This window comes from Alligator mississippiensis, chromosome 15 (assembly GCF_030867095.1).
Source record: "Alligator mississippiensis isolate rAllMis1 chromosome 15, rAllMis1, whole genome shotgun sequence".
Lineage (NCBI taxonomy): Eukaryota > Metazoa > Chordata > Crocodylia > Alligatoridae > Alligator > Alligator mississippiensis.
Window position 1 is genome coordinate 22364183 of NC_081838.1, and position 17754 is coordinate 22381936.

At 56.9% G+C, this 17754-nt stretch overlaps 1 protein-coding gene across 1 annotated transcript; it reads left to right on the top strand.

The window, feature by feature from the left end:
- The first annotated feature begins 890 nt into the window (after positions 1 to 890).
- On the top strand, positions 891 to 16869 carry LOC132245536 (Fc receptor-like protein 4). The gene is made up of 12 exons (XM_059718110.1): positions 891 to 933; positions 1400 to 1666; positions 2417 to 2683; positions 3457 to 3741; positions 4200 to 4487; positions 6751 to 7053; positions 8560 to 8664; positions 9610 to 9637; positions 11738 to 11835; positions 12713 to 12778; positions 13649 to 13680; positions 13788 to 16869. The coding sequence occupies exons 1-12, from the start codon at positions 891 to 893 to the stop codon at positions 13932 to 13934; spliced, it is 1929 nt and encodes a 642-aa protein (XP_059574093.1). The 3' UTR covers positions 13935 to 16869.
- The last annotated feature ends 885 nt before the right edge of the window (positions 16870 to 17754 follow it).

Here is a 17754-nt window from a genome sequence, read left to right on the forward strand (position 1 = left end):
GAGGACCCAAGGGCTAAGTGGGTGCTTTGCCTCTGGGGTCAGTGGTGATCCACCATAGATGCGACAGGCAAAGGAAGGGTGGACAACAGGGATGAGGGCTCAGATGTGGAAAAAGCCAGAACTAAAGAGAGACAAAGCATGCAGCATTTGATGCTCCCCTGTTGGAGGGATCAGTGATCGCTGTCTCCAGGCCTGCTGCAGCCCAGAAATGTGAAAGAACTGGCACAGCCATCGCAGGCTCTGGGGTGATTCTCTGGCCCCTGGGATGCACCTTTGGCAGAGGGCAGTGGGACAGGCCTGGTAGGGACACTGGGACAGTGGGGAGGTGCTGCAGGCTGGCATGCAATAGCTATGACAGACATGAACCTGGCCCAGCAGCACTGGGTCCTAGTGCTTGTGCTAGGCTCCTGTCCATACTTGACCAGGGGTGCAGTGGGATGGGGAGATCTTGCAGGCAGGAGCTCTGTCCTAGCTCCAGCAGGGGCTCTGGGGAAGTCCTACCCCGTGTGTGCTGGGCTGATGGCTCTGACCCTCTCTTGGCAGGTCGTGGGGCCAGAGTCTGCTCCTAGAGCACAAGGCCAGAAGAGAGCCCTGTGGGCAGCCAGTCTGACCTCCTGGAGGGAACAGACCTCTGGGCTTCGTTGGGCAGGCTCAGGGTTGCTGTCAGCACCACCGGGCAGGAGGATCAGCCCTCACGTGCACCCATGTTGTGTCTTGTTATCATTGCAGCTCATGCCCTTGGCCTAGCTGGTGAGTCCTCTCATCTCTGATTTTCCTGCACAAATTCCAGGCTCCAGACCCCCTGGCGCCTGGGCATCCCTGGGCACTGGGGGGAGGCAGGGAGGAAGGGGAGCTGCTGAGAGACAATCCTACTGCCTCTGGTACTGGACATGTCCCATTCGCGGGAAGGGGAACTCCCGTTATACTTCCCCAGTGCTGCTTGCAGCAGGACAGTATCCAGGCACTGGGGACACTGCTGCGGCCTTTCCCCACCGCACCCTTGCACTAGGCCAGTGTTTCCCAACCAGTGCGCCATGGCACAGAAGTGTGCCATCAGAAATGAACAGGTGTGCCACAGAATTTTGTCATGGCAATGAGCTACACTGAGCTACAGTAGGTATGAGGATGGGGAATGCCTTAACAGGTGCGCCGTGAAAAAAAACTGTTTATGTAAGTGTGCCTTGGGCTGGAAAAGGTTGGGAAACACTGCGCTAGGCAGTAGCTGGCACTTGGCAGGAACCCTGGCTCCTTTGAGCTCCTTTGAAATCCCAGCCTAGGAGTGTAACCCTGGCCAGTGCCCTGGCTCTGTTCCCCGTGTGCAGGCTTGGGCTCATCCCACCCACCTGTGCACTGAATTCTCCTTTTCCTGCTCCCTCCCTCCCCGTCTGCCTGGCCCCAGCAGCTGCACAGAAGGCCGTGCTGACCCTGGACCCGCCCTGGAGCACCGTGTTTGAGGGGGACAGCGTCACTCTGACGTGCAGTGGATCCCGCTTTGCAGGAAGCACCCGCACCTCTTGGTATTTTAATTCTGGGGAGCATGTCTCTGAATCAACACAAAGAAACAGCGTCCAAATTAAAGCTGCACAAGTGAAAAACACAGGCAAATACCAGTGCGAGACCCGTGGCTCCACACGCAGTGACCCCGTCCAGCTGACTGTCTCTCGTGGTGAGTGCCCTCAGGTGGGCTCCATCCTGCTCTGCACCCACTGCTGGGACCCCCGGGCCTCCTGCGGTGGCAGTCAGGGACAGTTGTGTTGGTGCTGCCCCCCCGAGCCCCCTAGCCCCCAGCTCCCTCAGGGCTCTCCAGGGCCCAACCAAGAAGGTCTCTCCAGCTGCAGGACAGACGCTATGGCATACTGTCCCAGTTTGCTAAAGACTCGGCAGCAATGGGACAGGTGCTTCCTGCTCTGGCAGCGCAGGGTTGTGGGGGCTGTGCCCATGTAGGGGGATCAGTCCGTAGGACAGGACCGTGTGCTGGGTTTGCTCCCAGGGCCGTGGTGTGGACAGGACAGCCAGTATGGCCTCTGCCTGGGGGAGCTGCCAGCCAGTGCCCTGTTGTGCTGCCTTGGGGAGCTGCCAGGTGGTGCCATGTCACCCAGTGCTGGGACTGGTCACTCATCTCCTGCCTGCCCCTTCACTTGGCCTGGTCTTGCCCCTTGGGCCGTTGTGTGACTGTCGTGCCCCTGCCTCAGGACACGTTCCTCTGATTCTGCTCCAACACTAGAGGGGACTCTGGGTTGTTTTCAGTGGGGCCCAGGGCACTTCTCTGGGTTTCTGCCCCTCCCTCACATCGGTGGATAAACTGCCTTTGTCAGCGTAGCCTGCAGCCCCCGTCCTGCCGGGCAGCGCATGCCGAGGAGTGCGGTACCTCATGCAAGGGTCCCTGCAGCTCCTGCTCGCTGTGTCTCTCTTTCAGGCTGGCTGATTCTCCAGGCCCCGCATTATGCAGTGTTCGAGGGGGACCGCCTGCTTCTGAGATGCCGCGGGTGGAGGGGTGGTGAAGTGCATGGGGTGAAATACTACAGAGATGGAACAGAGATCACACCAAGGCCTGTTCAGTCCAGTTATACTATTGATCAAGCAAAGACAACAGAAGGTGGCAGATACCAATGTAAAGGAGAAGTGATATCTGGTTCCGTTTATTATCCACGTGTCTCTAATGAGGTGCTGGTTCTTGTCCGAGGTAAGGCACTGCTGGGGGTGTTGGGCCGGGCAGAGATGAGGCAGCCCCAGGGTGCAGGACAGGAGGGCGCTCACCATGGGAGGGGGAAGGATCCCTTGGGCTGGATTGCCCCCGGTGCCTCTAGTCCCATTGCAGTCTGCCCCTGGGTTCACTGTGGTGCCACCGCCCTGACTGCAGCAGAGCCGGGCCAAGGGGGAGGTGAGACCAGATCAGAGGCCCTGATCTCCAGCTGTCCGAGCAGAAACCTCAGCTCTAGAGATGGGGACAGGCAAAGCACGTGTGGTGGACAACAGCGCGAGAGCGACAGTGGCACAATGAGCGCTCATGCAGTGCCCACCCTACGTAGCAGAGGGAGCAGCATGTTGCTGGCGAGGCTCCTGATGCGGTGACCAGGGCTGAGACTTGCACTGGAGCCGGCCCTGAAACGCGGCTCTCCCCACAGTGAAACCCGCCCAGCCCCACACCCAGCCCCAGCCCCACACGTCACACGAGCCGACCAGGGGGCTGAACTGCCTGGCGGCTCTGGGATGCTCTGCCCTTCCAGCAGCCAGAGTCCTGGCCCTGCCTCCCCTTGTCCCGGGTTTGTGGGACCGTCCACGGGAGAGACACATTTTGTCTCCTGAGCCTAGATGCTCGCTGTGCTGTTCGGGGGCTTGTGGAGCAGAGGTTTGCAATGAGGGGACAGACTCCCTTGGCTCCTGGGACTCTCCTGAGCCTGCCCATGGACTCTGAGACTGAGCGCTGTGGGGTGACCCAGTCTGGTGTCTTTCTAGAGCTGTTTTCAACACCCGAGCTGAGGGTGGCCGGCTCAGCTGAAATGAGAGAAGGAAGCTCCCTGGCCCTGAGCTGTGTCACGCAGCCCAGCCCCGAGAAACCTGACCTACGGCTTCAGTACTCCTTCTACAACAACAGCACGGTCGTGAGAGAGCCAACGAGCTCCCCCGAGTACCAGGTCCCAGAGGCAGGGCTGGCAGACTCGGGACCCTACTCCTGTGTGGTGCAGGCGGTGACCTCAAGTGTCCAGAAACGCAGCCCTGAGCGAGACATCGAGGTTAAACGTGAGTGTCGGTGCCAGGGATTGTGGGCCAGGGTCTGTGGATCCAATAGGACAGGGGTGTCGAGCTCTCCCTGGGCCCCAGCCTGGATCTAGACCGTGGAGGCTTCTCCCAGCCTGGACCCATGGGCACAGTAGCAGCTGTGGTGGGACCGCATTTGGGCAGCAGCTGGGGGGTGGGGGGGTGGGGGGCAGGCAGCCTGGAGCTGCATTTGGGCATCTTCTGTTGTGCCCTTTGCTCCAATGGCTGCTGTGCTGGGGCACCTGGGCTTTGCCCCATGTAGATGTGAGCACAGGGCTGTCATTATGGGGTGCCTACAGGAGCCCCCCACCTCCCATAACTGCGGTGCACATGGGGCCACTAGTCCTCACTGGGGCAGACAGGCTGAGCCCCCTGGACGTCCCTGCACCCGGGGCTGGGTCAGTGCAGCGGGTCCCACTCCCCTCTTGGTCTCCCCACAGGAGTCCCCGTCTCTGGAGTCACCCTGAGGGTGCAGCCCCGCAATGGGCAGGTGGTGACAGGGGAGCGGCTGGTGCTGAGCTGCTCCGTGGCTGCGGGCACGGGGCCTCTCGCCTTCTCCTGGCACCGGGAGGGCTCTGGCCTGGCTCTGAGGACAGAGACTCTGCGCTCACGGAGGATGGACTACGAGATCCCTGCTGCCACGGAGAGCGATGCCGGGGAGTATTACTGCGCTGCCTCCAATGGCCATGACCCCGTCCTGAGCCCACGGGTGACGGTTACAGTGTGGGGTGAGTGGGTCCCAGCTGACGGGGGGCCGGGGCCGTGTTGTTTCCCTGGGGAGGACGTGACTCCCGGCAGCCCTGGGCCCCGTGGGGCAGGTGCTGGTGGATAACGGTGCTGGGGCCCAGGCTGCTGGGAGGGGAGGGGGGAGGCTGCTCCACGCAGGCAGTGCCACGAGGGAGGCAGCTGTGGCAGCAGGAGGCCGGGGGCAGCGGGGCGTCCCTGCAGGGTGCAGGGGGGCAGCACCCACTTGTCACCGCTCTGGTACCACGGGGGCTCCTGGCAGCCAGGTCTGGGGCCACATTTTCATCCCATTGAAACCCTTCATCTTCCTGAAGAGCATTTTGTGGCCACAGCGAGAAATATCTCTGGAGAAATCCCATGTTGGGCTTTTCTTTCCCCTCAGCTCTCACTTGTCTCTTCTTGCTCGCCCTGGGCAAGTGAGAAAGTGCAATAAGATAGAGTGAGGAGCCGTGCTGGAGTGCTGTTCTGGGTGTGATTATCCAGGGAACGAGCAAGAAGCAAGATGTTTTTGCAAATGTCTTTTCTGAGGCCAACCTCACAGTTGGGAGCGACGGTAGAGAAGTTTGGGGGCACAAAATGCCCTCCCTTAGCTCTGAGAAAGCAATACAAGCCACCTCAGCTAAATACGAGGTAGAAGAGATGCTGTAGCAGCCTACACACTGCCCTGGGTGTGTGGCCCCAGCCCCACGTGAGAGGCCAGATCGCCCCATAGCAGGCGTGGGCTCCACATGTGTCCATGGGATTCGTGCCGCTTGACACGGCTGCTCCTAGCCGGGCCCAGGGCATCCTGGAGCCAAGGGCTGAAGTTTTCAGGTCTCAGAGCAAACCCGTCCCCTTTCCCGGGGGAGTATCAGCACTGGGGTTTGGGCTTTGGAAGTGCCCAGGAGCCCCCACGTGCGGGCGCTGCACAAACATGGACCCGAGGGCCAGCCCTGCTCCCAAGAGCTGACAGCTGTAGTGAGCAAACGCCCCCTCCCTCGTCTTCCTCCCAGCTCCCTGGGGCAGATGGAGCTGTCACGTGCCCTGGTCTCCCTGTCAGCCCCAGTGTCCCTGCCTGTCCTGACCCTTAGTGCAGACGGCTCCTGGGCCACCATCGGGGATGCAGTGGAGATCCTGTGTGAGTTGCAGCAGGGCTCAGCTCCTGTTGTCTATCAGTTCATCATGAGGGAGCCCTGCTGGGGACAAGGACAGTTAGTGCTGGCAAGCCAGAGTCCCTCAAACTTAACCTGATGTCCGAATGACTCTGGGGCCTACTAGTGCAAGGTTGTCAGTGGCACAGCTGGCAGACCCCAGCACAGCGCCCCCTCCCACCTCGCTGTGCTAGGGTACCTGGGGCTAATTGTGATAACCCAGATGGGAGGTGTCCTGGGGTAGTGCAGCACTCACAAGTACAGCTGTGCATGGGCTGTACAATGCCTGCACACTGACACAAGTCACTAATCATCCCTGTGCAGTCCAGATGATTGTTCCCTTTTCCTTTGGGGTTCAGGTCCTTTCTTTATGTAGCTGGTCTCTTCCAAAGGCTGAAGTCAACCCCTTTCTTCTCAGTCCAGTCGGCTGATTGACCAGGTAGAACATCCCATGGATAGTACAAGACCTAGGTGGTTGCGTAGGTGTCAGCCTGGGGTAATAAAACAACTAGATCCAACAGCCTGATTTTTTCCAGGCACGTTGCTCTTGTCGACTCTGATCTCACTGGTGGGAACAGGAAACATCGCCTGCTTGGAGAGCACAGGGGTCCTTCTACTCTAAACCAGCTCTCTCTTCCTGTAGCAATGGTCACGGAGGGGCTTCCTTGCTAGGGCTGGGCCACCACTTTGGAGCCCTGCAAGCTGTGCGTTAGGGGCAGGACGACTCTAGGGCAGCTGACTATGTAGGGTGTGAGGGACTTCTCCTCCCCTGCCATCTCACCCTCCAGCAGGAGGTCTGGGCACCACTGCCGCTGGAGCCCACACGGCTGCTCGGAGCAGCACAGCATGGGGAGCTGGCAGGTGACACAAAGCGCCTGCCCCATGGCGCTCCCTCCCCCCCCGGGTGCAAGTGCCCTGCCAGGTCCCCTCTAGTCTGTCCCCATGGCCAGGCCAGGGCAGCTCCCTGCAGCCTGTTCTGTATGGTGCCCCCTCCTCCCTGCCCCATTCACTCTTCTCTTCTCTTTGTGAACCGGAGCTGGGGGCAGGAACCCTCCCCTTTTGCCTCCTCTCCCTCCAGGCTGGTTCTGGGCTCATGCCCTCTCCCTTGTGCTTGCAGTGCCTGTGGCTGGGACCAGTATCATCAGAGATAAGCCAGAGCTGGTGCTCACAGTGGGAGAAAGTCTGAATCTCAGCTGCTCGGTGCAGGCAGGGACAGACCCAGTATTCAGGTGGCTTCACAACAGCCAGGAGCTGGACGCGGCCTCAGGGCTGGGCCTGCTGAGTCCTGTGGGGCACGTCCTGTATGTGGAGTCGCTGCAGCTGGACCACGCGGGGAATTACCAGTGCATCGCCAGCAACCAGCTCAGCCTGGAGAAAGTCTTCCAGGTCTCCAGCGAGATTCTGGCCGTCACCGTGAGAGGTAAGGCCAGGGCTGGCTGAGGGAGAGGCTGGGTGGGGGCTGAGGTAGGACCTGGGTCAGGGTTATAGCCAGCTGCAGAAGCAGATTCAAGACCCCGCTGGGGTTTTGCACACAGCCTGGGTTTCATGGTGAGATGCGATGTGGTTGCGCTGTAGTAGCAAGAGAGCAAGAGGGATCCATCCTGGTACTGGTACCTCTAAGATCCCAGCCTGATCCTTAACCAGGCCGTGCCTCTGTCTCACAGGTCGTAGCTGGGAAGGAGCTTTTGAACAATAATGCCCTCAGCAGGGTCTGGAGCCCCTGCCTGGAGCCTGGTCCCTTTTGGTGGGGGTGAGGTGGGGAGTATGAGGGTAGCAGGGAGGGCATCATTATGCTGTTGGGAAAGCTGGGAGGTGCCACAGCCTACTGACAGAGACCAAGCCCTGCTCAAATTCTCGTGGTCTGGCCCCCACGTGTCTGACACTTAGCAAAGGAGCACTGCTTCTTATGACCCCCAGTGCCCACAGTGCTAGGGCTGTTAAGGGGGCAGGAGGGGCATCCTCAAGGGCAGGAAAAAGAGCCTGCACTGGAAGGGAAGTGTCAGACTGGATGTGGGTGGTCAGAGGTGCTGCTCTAGATCAGTCTCCAGACCAGCATTACTTTCCATGAACAACCTTGTCACAGAAAGGAGGATGGTCTAGGGAGCTCTGCTAGTGACACAGCATGGGGGCATTGTCAAGAGAGGAGGATCCATGCATTGCACAGAAGAGCTGGGGTGACCCTGATCCCCTGGGAAATGGGGACAGGATGGGCCATGCATTTGGGGATGCTGTTGGAGGAGCGCTTTGGATGGGAAGGACTGAGGAGGAGGAATCCCAGAGTGCATCAGTCCATTGCTGAATGACTGAGACATCAGTGCAAGCAGCTGTGGAGAGGCCAGAGTGATGTACCAGGATGTCTCGGGTGGGCGCTGCCAGTGAAGACAGGGAAGGATTAATGCTGTGGACTGAGGCTCTAGTGGCCCGTTGCCTGGGGCCACATGCAGAGCCCTGGGCACCGTGGGAGGGCAGAACGCAGACTGCGGCAGTGCAGGGGAGGGCTGGCGCAGCACCCGGGGAGTGGAGCGCCTCTCAGGTGAGGGCTTGACTGGGTCGGGCAGGGAGGAGACATGCTGGGCATGGGCCTCACACCCCCTGTGAGCTGCTCGGGGGAAAGCCCTGGGGCGGGACAAGATCTTCTCAAGGGAAAGGCCAGTGAGGGCACAAAGGTGGATGGGAATAAAGCAGCAGGAGTTGTGGTGGCTGTGAATCAGAAGGCAGCTCCTGGCCCTCAGAGGTGTGGGGCTCTGGAGCTGCCATCCAGAGCCGTGGGGCATGAGACTCTGGCTCAGGGTCCATTCCTGGAGGATCGTGGGAGATGCTGTCTGCAGCACCAGGGACTGGATGGATGGATGCAGTAAGCATCTCTCAGCTACTTGGTGCTGTGAATGGTGGGGGAGGCCTAAGCCTGTTTCCTTTGTCTCCCCAGAGGCCACGAGTGTCTGGGTGATTGTGGGCATGACTGTCGCCCTCCTGTTCTTGGTCAGTGCCACAGTGGCTGCCATGTTCTACGTCAGGCACCGGCAGAAAGCAGGTGGGTGTCTCCCTTGGCTTCGCTCTCACCATGCAGACCTCGCCATGCAGGAAGCTCCCTGAAGTTCACAGGCATTGCTGGCTGTGTGAGGATCTCACCCGCACAGGTGCTCATGGAGAGAGGGTATGAATTGGGCATAAACACGGGGATTCAGACTCCCCCTAAGTGTCCATGGTGCCTGCTCCCTCTCTACCCTGCTGAAGCTGTAGCCCATCTCCTGCCAGCTCCACAGGGACAACTAGGTCCAGGGTGCACCTGGAGGTCCTGGATCCTTACTGCTCCCAAGCGCTGCTCCAGGGGTTGGGGCTGGAAGCATGATCCTGGGCCCTGGTTCCAGCTCTTCCTATCTCACCCCCATCAGCTGCCCTGTCCTCAGCACTTGACACTATGCAGTGGAAAATGAACTCTCCATCACGGTTCCCACCACACCTCCCCAAGCCCCTGTCTCTCATGCTCATGCACTACCGATTTTTTTAAAATTTTGTGTCTGGGGCTAAATCAGCCAAAGCAGTTCTGAATTCTGTTGACTGAGTAGAGCTCCATCATTCAAATCTGTGTGGCATGACCACCACCAAATCTCCCCACAAAATCTTCAGTCTGGGACTTCATATCCAGGGCAGACACCCTACATGCAGGTCTTTAGCCTGGAGGCCTTGGAGTTCAGATGCTCCCTAGTTTCCTTTGCCCCAAGCCAAAAGACTCAAAGAGCAAGTGAGAGCGAAAGCCCAAGAGCAATCCCTCATCCCTATAAATTGTGTATTTGTAGAGGCATTTGTAGACTCTTGCAGGGGTCAGCCTGTTGGCAGTACAAGGGACAGGCCCTCAACTATGCTGAGTTATTTGAGGATGAGAAGAAAGGTATTTCCCTTGCCAGATAAGTAAAACCATCTGGGCCTGACAGCTGGGGGAAAGGATCTAACACCCCTTTTCTCACTTGCTTTGCAGAAGAGACATGTTTCACTGCCTGGTGGAGGTGAGTGCAGCCCCAGGACCAGGCAGGTTGTTGGGGGTGGGGATGGAATGGGGGTGAGTTCAATGTTGTCTTTTTTAAAGGGTCTTGCGTTATTCTGGGTGCTGACAGATGTGTAGCTCCCAGCTGTAACTCAGAGCACTTTGCAGAAAGCGCTATGAGTTACAGTGATCCTCTTGACCCAACAGACATTTGCTATTGGGTCCAGGTGGTTGGGTGATTGAGCTCCAGTTTGGAGCAGCTGCATGTCTGCAGCTGCTTTCCCCTAGCCCGCCTGCCCAGCTCCAGCACTGTCTTTATAATGGCAGGGACAGAAGGGAGGGGAGGGAGCTTAGGCTGGGGTTTGCCCAGCCTGTGCTGGAGGGTGGGGCTGGTGGATTGGAGCCCTCCCTCCCATGGTATGCACTGACACAAGTTAATGAAGATGCTCCACTTTGAAGTGCCTTCATGTGAACCCTCGTGTAACGAGGGTTCAGACTGTCATGCGTTTGGACACTTATAAAGTACTCTGCAGCTGTGTACTTTTCATAGATTCATAGATGTAGGGTTGGAAGGGACCTTGCAGATCTTCTAGTCCGACCCCCTGCCTGGGCAGGAGAGAAAACTGGGCTCAAATGACCCCAGCTAGGTAATCGTCAAGCCTCCTCTTAAAGACTTCTGTAAGGGCACAGCTGTGGAGTGCTTCAGGGGGCCAATTGCAGAGCAAAACATCACTTGTATCAGCATTCTTTGTGCCCAGTGCCTGGGTCTTCTCTCAGCTACTCATGCTGCTGCTTCTTCCCCCAGTGACTGTCAGACTACCTGGTTCTCACTAGTGTCACCACCTAAGGCTCTGCAGGTGTCTGTCACCATCCCCTCTGCCACCACCCCAGGCTGGGAATGGGAGGTTTATCCCTGGTGCATGCTGGCCAGTGAGTCTGAGGCTGCACACACAGTAGGGCATGCTCTGTCCAGGTTTACAGCAGTGACACTCAGGGTGAGTAGGCGGACAGGGTCAAACTGCATCACGACCCAGCCCAGGCTGTGGCCTCTCCTGTTAGCCAAAGTCAGTGCAGTTTTGGGGACCCTCTGGTCTGGTTTCTCAGTCTGACCCTGCTGGAGGTTGAAGGGAGGCAATGGAGTACAAGCTGCTGCTGACATCCCAGCTGCTTGTGTGGAGACAGCAGAGTCAGTGTCCACTGACCCTGCACAGGAAGGAGTGGGGTCCCTGGGGGTAAGCTGGTCTAGGGATTTGCTATGTCTCTCCCTTGCTCTCAGCAATCAGCCTGGGAGGGGGTGGAGGCAGCACCATGTGGACAGGGAGGTTTCATTGAATTTCCTGAACTGCAAGCCCGATGTGGGCAATCATGGGGCAGCACCCTCCATGCTACCCACAACAGCACCAGCTGTGAACTGGGAATCTAAGCTTCCCCCTAAGCAGCCGCTCAATCCCAGGGAACCCCGTCCCCGAGGAAGGTCATGGGGGGAATCCCTGCTGGGGGTGGGGACAAAGACTCCAGCAGGACCTTACTGTGGGCAGTACTGGGCAGAGGGGCTGTGGCACGGTGGACAGGGGAACCCCAAATTTTCCCTGCTGGGTCTCTGGCAACTGCTGGAGTGTTATGGGCCTATTTTTGTCCTGTCTAAAGCATGGGCCAGGTCCACTATGTAACAGAGTAGCCTCTGCGGCTACTGCCCAGTGGTGCTCCACTCAGAGACGGGAATGAAAGAGGCCCAGAAAAATGGCCTTGCAGTCCCTAGGGACCCTCCTGGCCAGAGCCTCCTTCCTGGTCAGATAGACGGCCAGCTCCTGGCCAGGAGGAGGTTGACCAGGACTGGGGTGTTATGGGAGTGTTTGAGACTAGGTGCAGAGACGGGTCACATTGTTAGAGCAGGCACAAGGCTGAGACCCAGAACCACAGACCCTGCCAGGGCTTGATTCTTGCTTGCACTGAGGACCGTTCTCCTCTGGCCAAAGCTCAGCTCCAGAAAGTCCCTTGGCATGAAGGTTAATCTGGGTCGCACGTGTAAGTGCCTTCTTTGTCCTTGTCTCTGTCTCCCCATGCCCTGCTCTGTGTGTGTCCATGTTACTCCCCTCCGCTTACTGCATCTTCTCCTCCACAGGAACACCCTGGGCCCAGTGCAGCAGGAGCCCCCCACCCAGAGGCTGCCTCCCCCAGCAGCCGAGGCCGCCACTGACCTGGATCCAGAGTACCACAATGGTAAGGCTTCTGCTTACTGGCTGCATGAGCAGCTGAGCCAAGCTGGGCGCTGGTGATTAGAGCAGGGGGTCGATGTCATGGGCAGAGGAAGCTGCCCAAGGCAGGAAATGTAATACGGATGTTCTCATACTCTGGTCCCATGGCACCCATGTTTCATGAGCAGGCTGTGGTGCCCACTGGGAGGCTCTGCTAAGACCTGGCAGTATCTCTCATTCTGGAGGATTATGAACATCAGCATGATGTGGGACCTTCCCTTCCTGGTCTCCTCTAGAGACTTGCCTAGTTCCTTTCTCCATCTCAGGCTCCATCTCCATCCCTGGCCCCTTGATAGGAGGGGCAGGAGGTAAGGACTCCAGGCCGAGAGCCCAGCACTAGAGAAATGTCTCACCTGGAACTGAACTGGCTGCCCTCACCCTGTGTCAGCACAGGCCAGCATATCTGCACCACCCAGGCAGAATCACCCTATGGACCTGGCACCTCCACACTGCCACTGTCCTGGACCACTTCCATCATGATGCCCATCAAGTGCCTCTGCCACAATCCCCAGCTTAGCTCCTGGAAGCAGGGTTTTCTGGGAGATGCCCGAAGGCTGGCAGTGCCCTGTGGCACCATGGAGGAGCACAGCTGCACCATATCAGCTCATTGGTTTCCACTGGGGCACTGAGTTGCTGTGGCTGGAATGATCCAGCTCAATCAGAGCCCATCTCTGCTGAATTACAGCAGATCCCAGATGGTCTTGGCCAGCCTGCCCCTGCCTGGGGGCTCGGTGCCTGGGCTGCCTGGGTGGGACTGCAGCGGTCGGGAGCAGGGGGTGCACAGCACAGTCACTGTGTCTAAAGTCAACAAGGACTAAGTGAGCCCTGGCTTTTCCTTCTAGTGTGTCCCCGGCAGCAGAGCAGAGATGTGGTCTATTCCACTGTCACCTTCAAGAAAGGAAGCAACGGTGAGTGGCACAGAGCTGTGTCTCGCTGGAGAGGCATGAATTTTTAAAATGTCCATTTCTCTGCCCATTCATTGAATTGATTAGTTTTAAAAATGTCCATTTAAACAGATTTTCTTTGCTGACTGACTTCTCTGGGAAACAGTGAAACTGTGTGTGTGGCTGTTAGCAGTCAGGCCTTTGTAGGCATGGAACAGACATTAGAGGGGGACACAGCAAAAATTGTGAAATGCAGTTTTCTCACCAGCATCTTGCAGTTCCTGTTACTGCAGTCATGGCTTGTCGCTGCCGTAGCTCTAACGCTAACAGAGAAGTGTCACCTGCAAGTCAGAGGAGCCCTCTCAAACAGCAGGAAATATGGAGTGGGGTAAATCCCCATGGCCTTGGGCTGAGAGGCTGTCCTGCTCTTCAGGCTGCAAACTCCAGGTTTCTGGCTCCCCTGTGCCTGGTTCAGGCTGAAATCCTGTGGGGAATGGTGTTTGATTTAGTGCTTGTCCCTTGGGGACCTCTGTTCCCATCTGAGACCAGGAGCACAGAGACATGTGCAGGCATGGAAAGGAAGGGGAATGACCAGCCTCCAGCCCTCCAGAGCTTTGGTCAGGATTTGGTGCCAGGGCTGGTGTCAGCTGGCAGGGAAGCTCAGACACCTGGGGCCCCTCCTGCTTCATGTCCAGGTTGGTGGGATGCAACTCCTAGATTCAGACAGGGCTGTTGCAGTAGTAGGAGAGGGGCCTGGGGTCCCAGGTCCTCAGTGTTGGGTCCCAGGCACAACAGGCAGCTTGAGCTGGTTGGGGAAGTGAAGTGGGCTTGTGCCAGGGGCCCAGGGTGTGCATATTACTGCCCAGGCCTGATCCCTTTGTATCTCTCTCACAGCCAAGCCCACAAGAACCCCCCAGATGGATGATGTAAGTGTTTCTCCCCCACCCCCAGCCTGGTGCTCCCTGCCTACTACTCTCATGGGGTGCCTGTCCATCCCTGCCCACCCCGCTCATTGCCCCTGTGCTCTCTCCAGCAGGAACACCTTGTCACCTATGCTGTGCTCCCCAGCCTCAAGCCCTCTTGGGATTCGGCCACCAGAGTGAGGGCGTCAGAAGGGGGAGACTCATCCAGGAGCGACATTTATGAGAACGTTCCCCACCCGGACCTGCACCGACCCTAGAACGGCCCTTCAATGCCTGGGACTGCTGGGGCTGCTCAGTAACACCTCAATGCCTGCTTGGTCTGTGGCACAAAGCCAGGGCACGAGGGCTGTGACCACAGAAACTGATGCTCAGCCTGGTGCCTTTAGTGACAACAAAGCAGTGGCTAGGCTGCAGCTCTGTGCTGAGTGGCTGGTGCCATCCCTAAGGGCAGCATGCCCAGATGGCCAGGGCTGAGCTGCTGAGCTATGTGACTGGCTGAATTAGGGTGTTTTGGCCCGGATGGAGGGAGCCCAGGTGGAAGCCGTAACCTGCTGTGTTCCCTGGAGTGGGGTCTGTGACTCTGCTGTCCTCACCCCAGAGGTTGCTGCTGTCACAGACCTGCCCACTGAGGATGCCAGAGTCCAAGATGTTCCATGCTGTCCTGCTGCTTGCCCCTAGGAAGAGACCACGGTTGTTCTGGGATAGCTCTGTATCCCCACAAGCAGAAGTGGGTGGGAAGGGAATACTCAGGAATGCACCAGCCACAACACGCTGCCGCAGAGGTGCAGCCAGCTGAATTTAGGGTTTCAGCTTCTTCAACAATGGGGTGTTGTTCCAGGAAGATGGACTTCTAGGAAGAGATGGGGTCCACCTGATGAAGAGAGGGAGGAGTGTCTTGGCTTGCAGGATTGCTATCCTAGTGATGAGGCTTTTAAGCTAGGCTTCCTGGGGGATAGAGATGGAGCCAAACATCCAGAGGTAAATAAAGAGCCCAGAGAGCTGGATAAAAACTTAGTAAGGGGAAGTCATAATAGAAACCTTAGCGATGGTCTCCTGGAGAGGGTAGGACAATCAGATAGACACTGGAAATATTGATGCAACAACATGAGAAACATCAGGAGCAAACAGGAAGAAGTGGGGGTCCTAGTACGCTCACAGAATTATGATGTAATTGGGATAATGCAGAGGTGGTAAGACAGGATAGGCAGGGAAAACAGGTGATGGCCGCACGTTCCTCCAATGTGTTGAGGGGTAACCTTTTGATTCAGATGGTAAAGAGGCCAAGGAGGGTTGAAAGGTCTTGACTCATTGCTCAGAAACAGGTAGAAATTGGTTGAGAATGTGAAGGTAGAAAGTACCTGGGGTGAAAGTAGCCACGAAATGGTAGAGTTTGTGAACGGGGACCTGGTGGACAGGATCCCTTGGGAGGCAAGTGGGAGGGGAAAGGCATTCAGATCTGGCTGCACTTTAAGGGACTTCCTTAAGGGCGCAGAAGCAAGTTATCCCGAAGTGACAGAAGAATGGGAAGTGCCACAGGAGGCCAGCCTGGCCAAACAGGAGCCTTTTTGAGTTTCCTATAAAAGTTTCCTCTTTTTGAGTTTCCTATAAAAAGAGGAAATTTAGTCACAGTACTAGGGAAATGGTGGGCAAAGGGGAATAACAGACCATCAGCTAACTTTGGGAGCATCAGCAGTTCACTTTGGGGCATGAAAGGGAGCCATTGTTTGGGCGCTGGGGGCAGGCAATGGGGCTGGCAGCGCTGCGGCTCTTCCTCAGACTGAGGGTCACTAGAAGGGCTGCTTCTTGGACATCCTCTGGCTCCTGCCTTCCCTCACACAGCTGTGCCTCCTCCAGCATGGATGGCAACCCTGGGGGTAGGGGGCCCACAAAGGGCTGTTCTCTGTAAATACTGCCACACCAAGGTTGGACACCAACAGAGATTGTACACTGCTGGGTGACACACATTTTGCAGCCCAGAGGGAATGACCACAGTGGTGCTCCAAATGCAGGGTGCATGCCAGGAAGACCTGTGGAAACAAGGGTGTGAAAGGTTGGGTGGTGTCTTGGGGAAACATTTGGACTGGCTTTGCCTGGTGTCATCTGTGGCTTGGTGTGGAAGCTGGGGACCCCTGAAGTTGGACACCTGGAAAGAATGGACAGTGCTCGGTGAAGCCCATTTTCATGCACTGGGGGAACAGCTTTCAAGATGTGGGGTGCAGCTTGGGGACACAGCTCAGGAACTAGGGTGGGTGGATCCTGGGCACTAAGAAAGGGCAACTGATAGGGGTAGCTTGCAACTTGCATGACACTGGGATGGTCCGGGGAGCTCCAGGGTTGGACACCGGCAGAGAATGTACGCTGCTGGGTGAAGCACAGTTTGCAGCCTGGAGCAAACGACCACAGTGGCATCCGTGCTAGGGAGACATCTCAGAAACTGGGATGGGTGGATGCTGGGCAATGCGAAAGGGGAACCAATAGGGCTACACTTGCTGCGTGTGCTGTCACCTCCGGCTTTGTGGGGAAACCTTAATTCGGATGACGAGTAAGAATGCATAATGTTGGCTGAAGCCCATTTTTTGCAATGGTGGATTGGTTTCCCAAAAGTGGGTGCAGCCTAGGGAGAGCCCAGAAAACAGGGTGGCACAAAACTGCATGCTGCTGAGACCAGACAAGAATAGGCAGTAGAGATGAGGAGGCAGTGCAAAGGACAGCTATGTTGGGCAGTGGCAGGGGAACGTTTTTAGAGAGCAGCTTTCCCTCCACCCAGTTCAGATGAGTTCATAAGGATGACTTGACCTGGGGTCAACTATAGAATATGGGTGAACCATGGGGACCTAAAAGTGGGAAACCTTTGGGCTGTGGTAATAGGGGAGTGTAAGTATGAACATGTCAGGCTAAAGGCTGCGTGTCTCACAACTGACCTCCAGCTGTGCACAGCTTGAATGCAGACGCATCCACACAGACTCCTGCTGATGAATCCTTGGCGGCATCGAAGTGCATAGTAGGGCTGTGCGAGGCTTCGACCCTGCTTCGGATCCAGAGAAGCTTCGGATGCTTCGGGGTCTGAAGCATGTCCGGGTCAAAGCACTGGCCTCGTTAGGCTTCCTGAAGAGCTTCGGAGCTGCCTTAGAGCTGCCTCAGAGATCCGGCCATAGGGTATAATGGGGAAGCAATAAAACAACTATAACTTTGTTGTTTGTTGTCCGATTTGGATGCAATTTTCAGGGGTGGTAGACTGCAGAGAGCATGAAGCCTGCCAAGTTTCAAGAAGATTGGTGCAGGGGCTTGGGGGGAACTGCACCTCAAGCTGCTGGCAAGCAAAACTCGTGACATGGGTGACACCGCGTGTTAAGGCGCAGCGGGGTGACAGCTGCAGGGATGGTGGCTCCTGCTGTGACACCTGCCAGCTGTGGAGGGGATCGGTGCAGGGGGGTTCTGGGACCCTCCATCCCTAGCTGCTGATGGGCAAAACTCGTGCCATGGGTGCTTGTGGGACTAACTGTGTCTGTCTTGGGGGTGTGGGAGACACTACTGCAGGCCTGGCTGCTCAGCTACTGTGTTACCAGTTACCAACCAATCATGATTCACTCAGGGACCAGCTCAATACACAGGACCTAGCTAATGTAGCCAGTTAATTGCCATCAATTAGCACCTACAAAGCCAGGCTAAGGAGAGGAAAGAATCAATACAGACAATCAGCTGCCCAAGAAAAGTTAATTTGTAGAAATGTTCTGATGAGCAGACAATTCATTTTTCCACTGATGGCATCCCTCAGAAGCAGGGGGTGAGGGGAGACGTAGACAACCTAGTATAGATATATGGTTGTGTAGGCAAGATCAGGAAGACCAACTAAGACAGGAGCTAGCAGCAGGGAACTGGTTGCCAGCCAGAGGGACTGTTTGTGAATCGGTGAGCAAAACACATTTACTAGCACTGAGGGAAGTGGCTCCATAAAAATGGAGTTGCATGGTAGTTTGGATGAGGAAACATTGGGACAACAGGGTCTGCCCTGCGTCAGGAGCGCCGACTGAGACACGACTAAGACACGGAGTCAGTAGCGTCAAACTGGACACCACA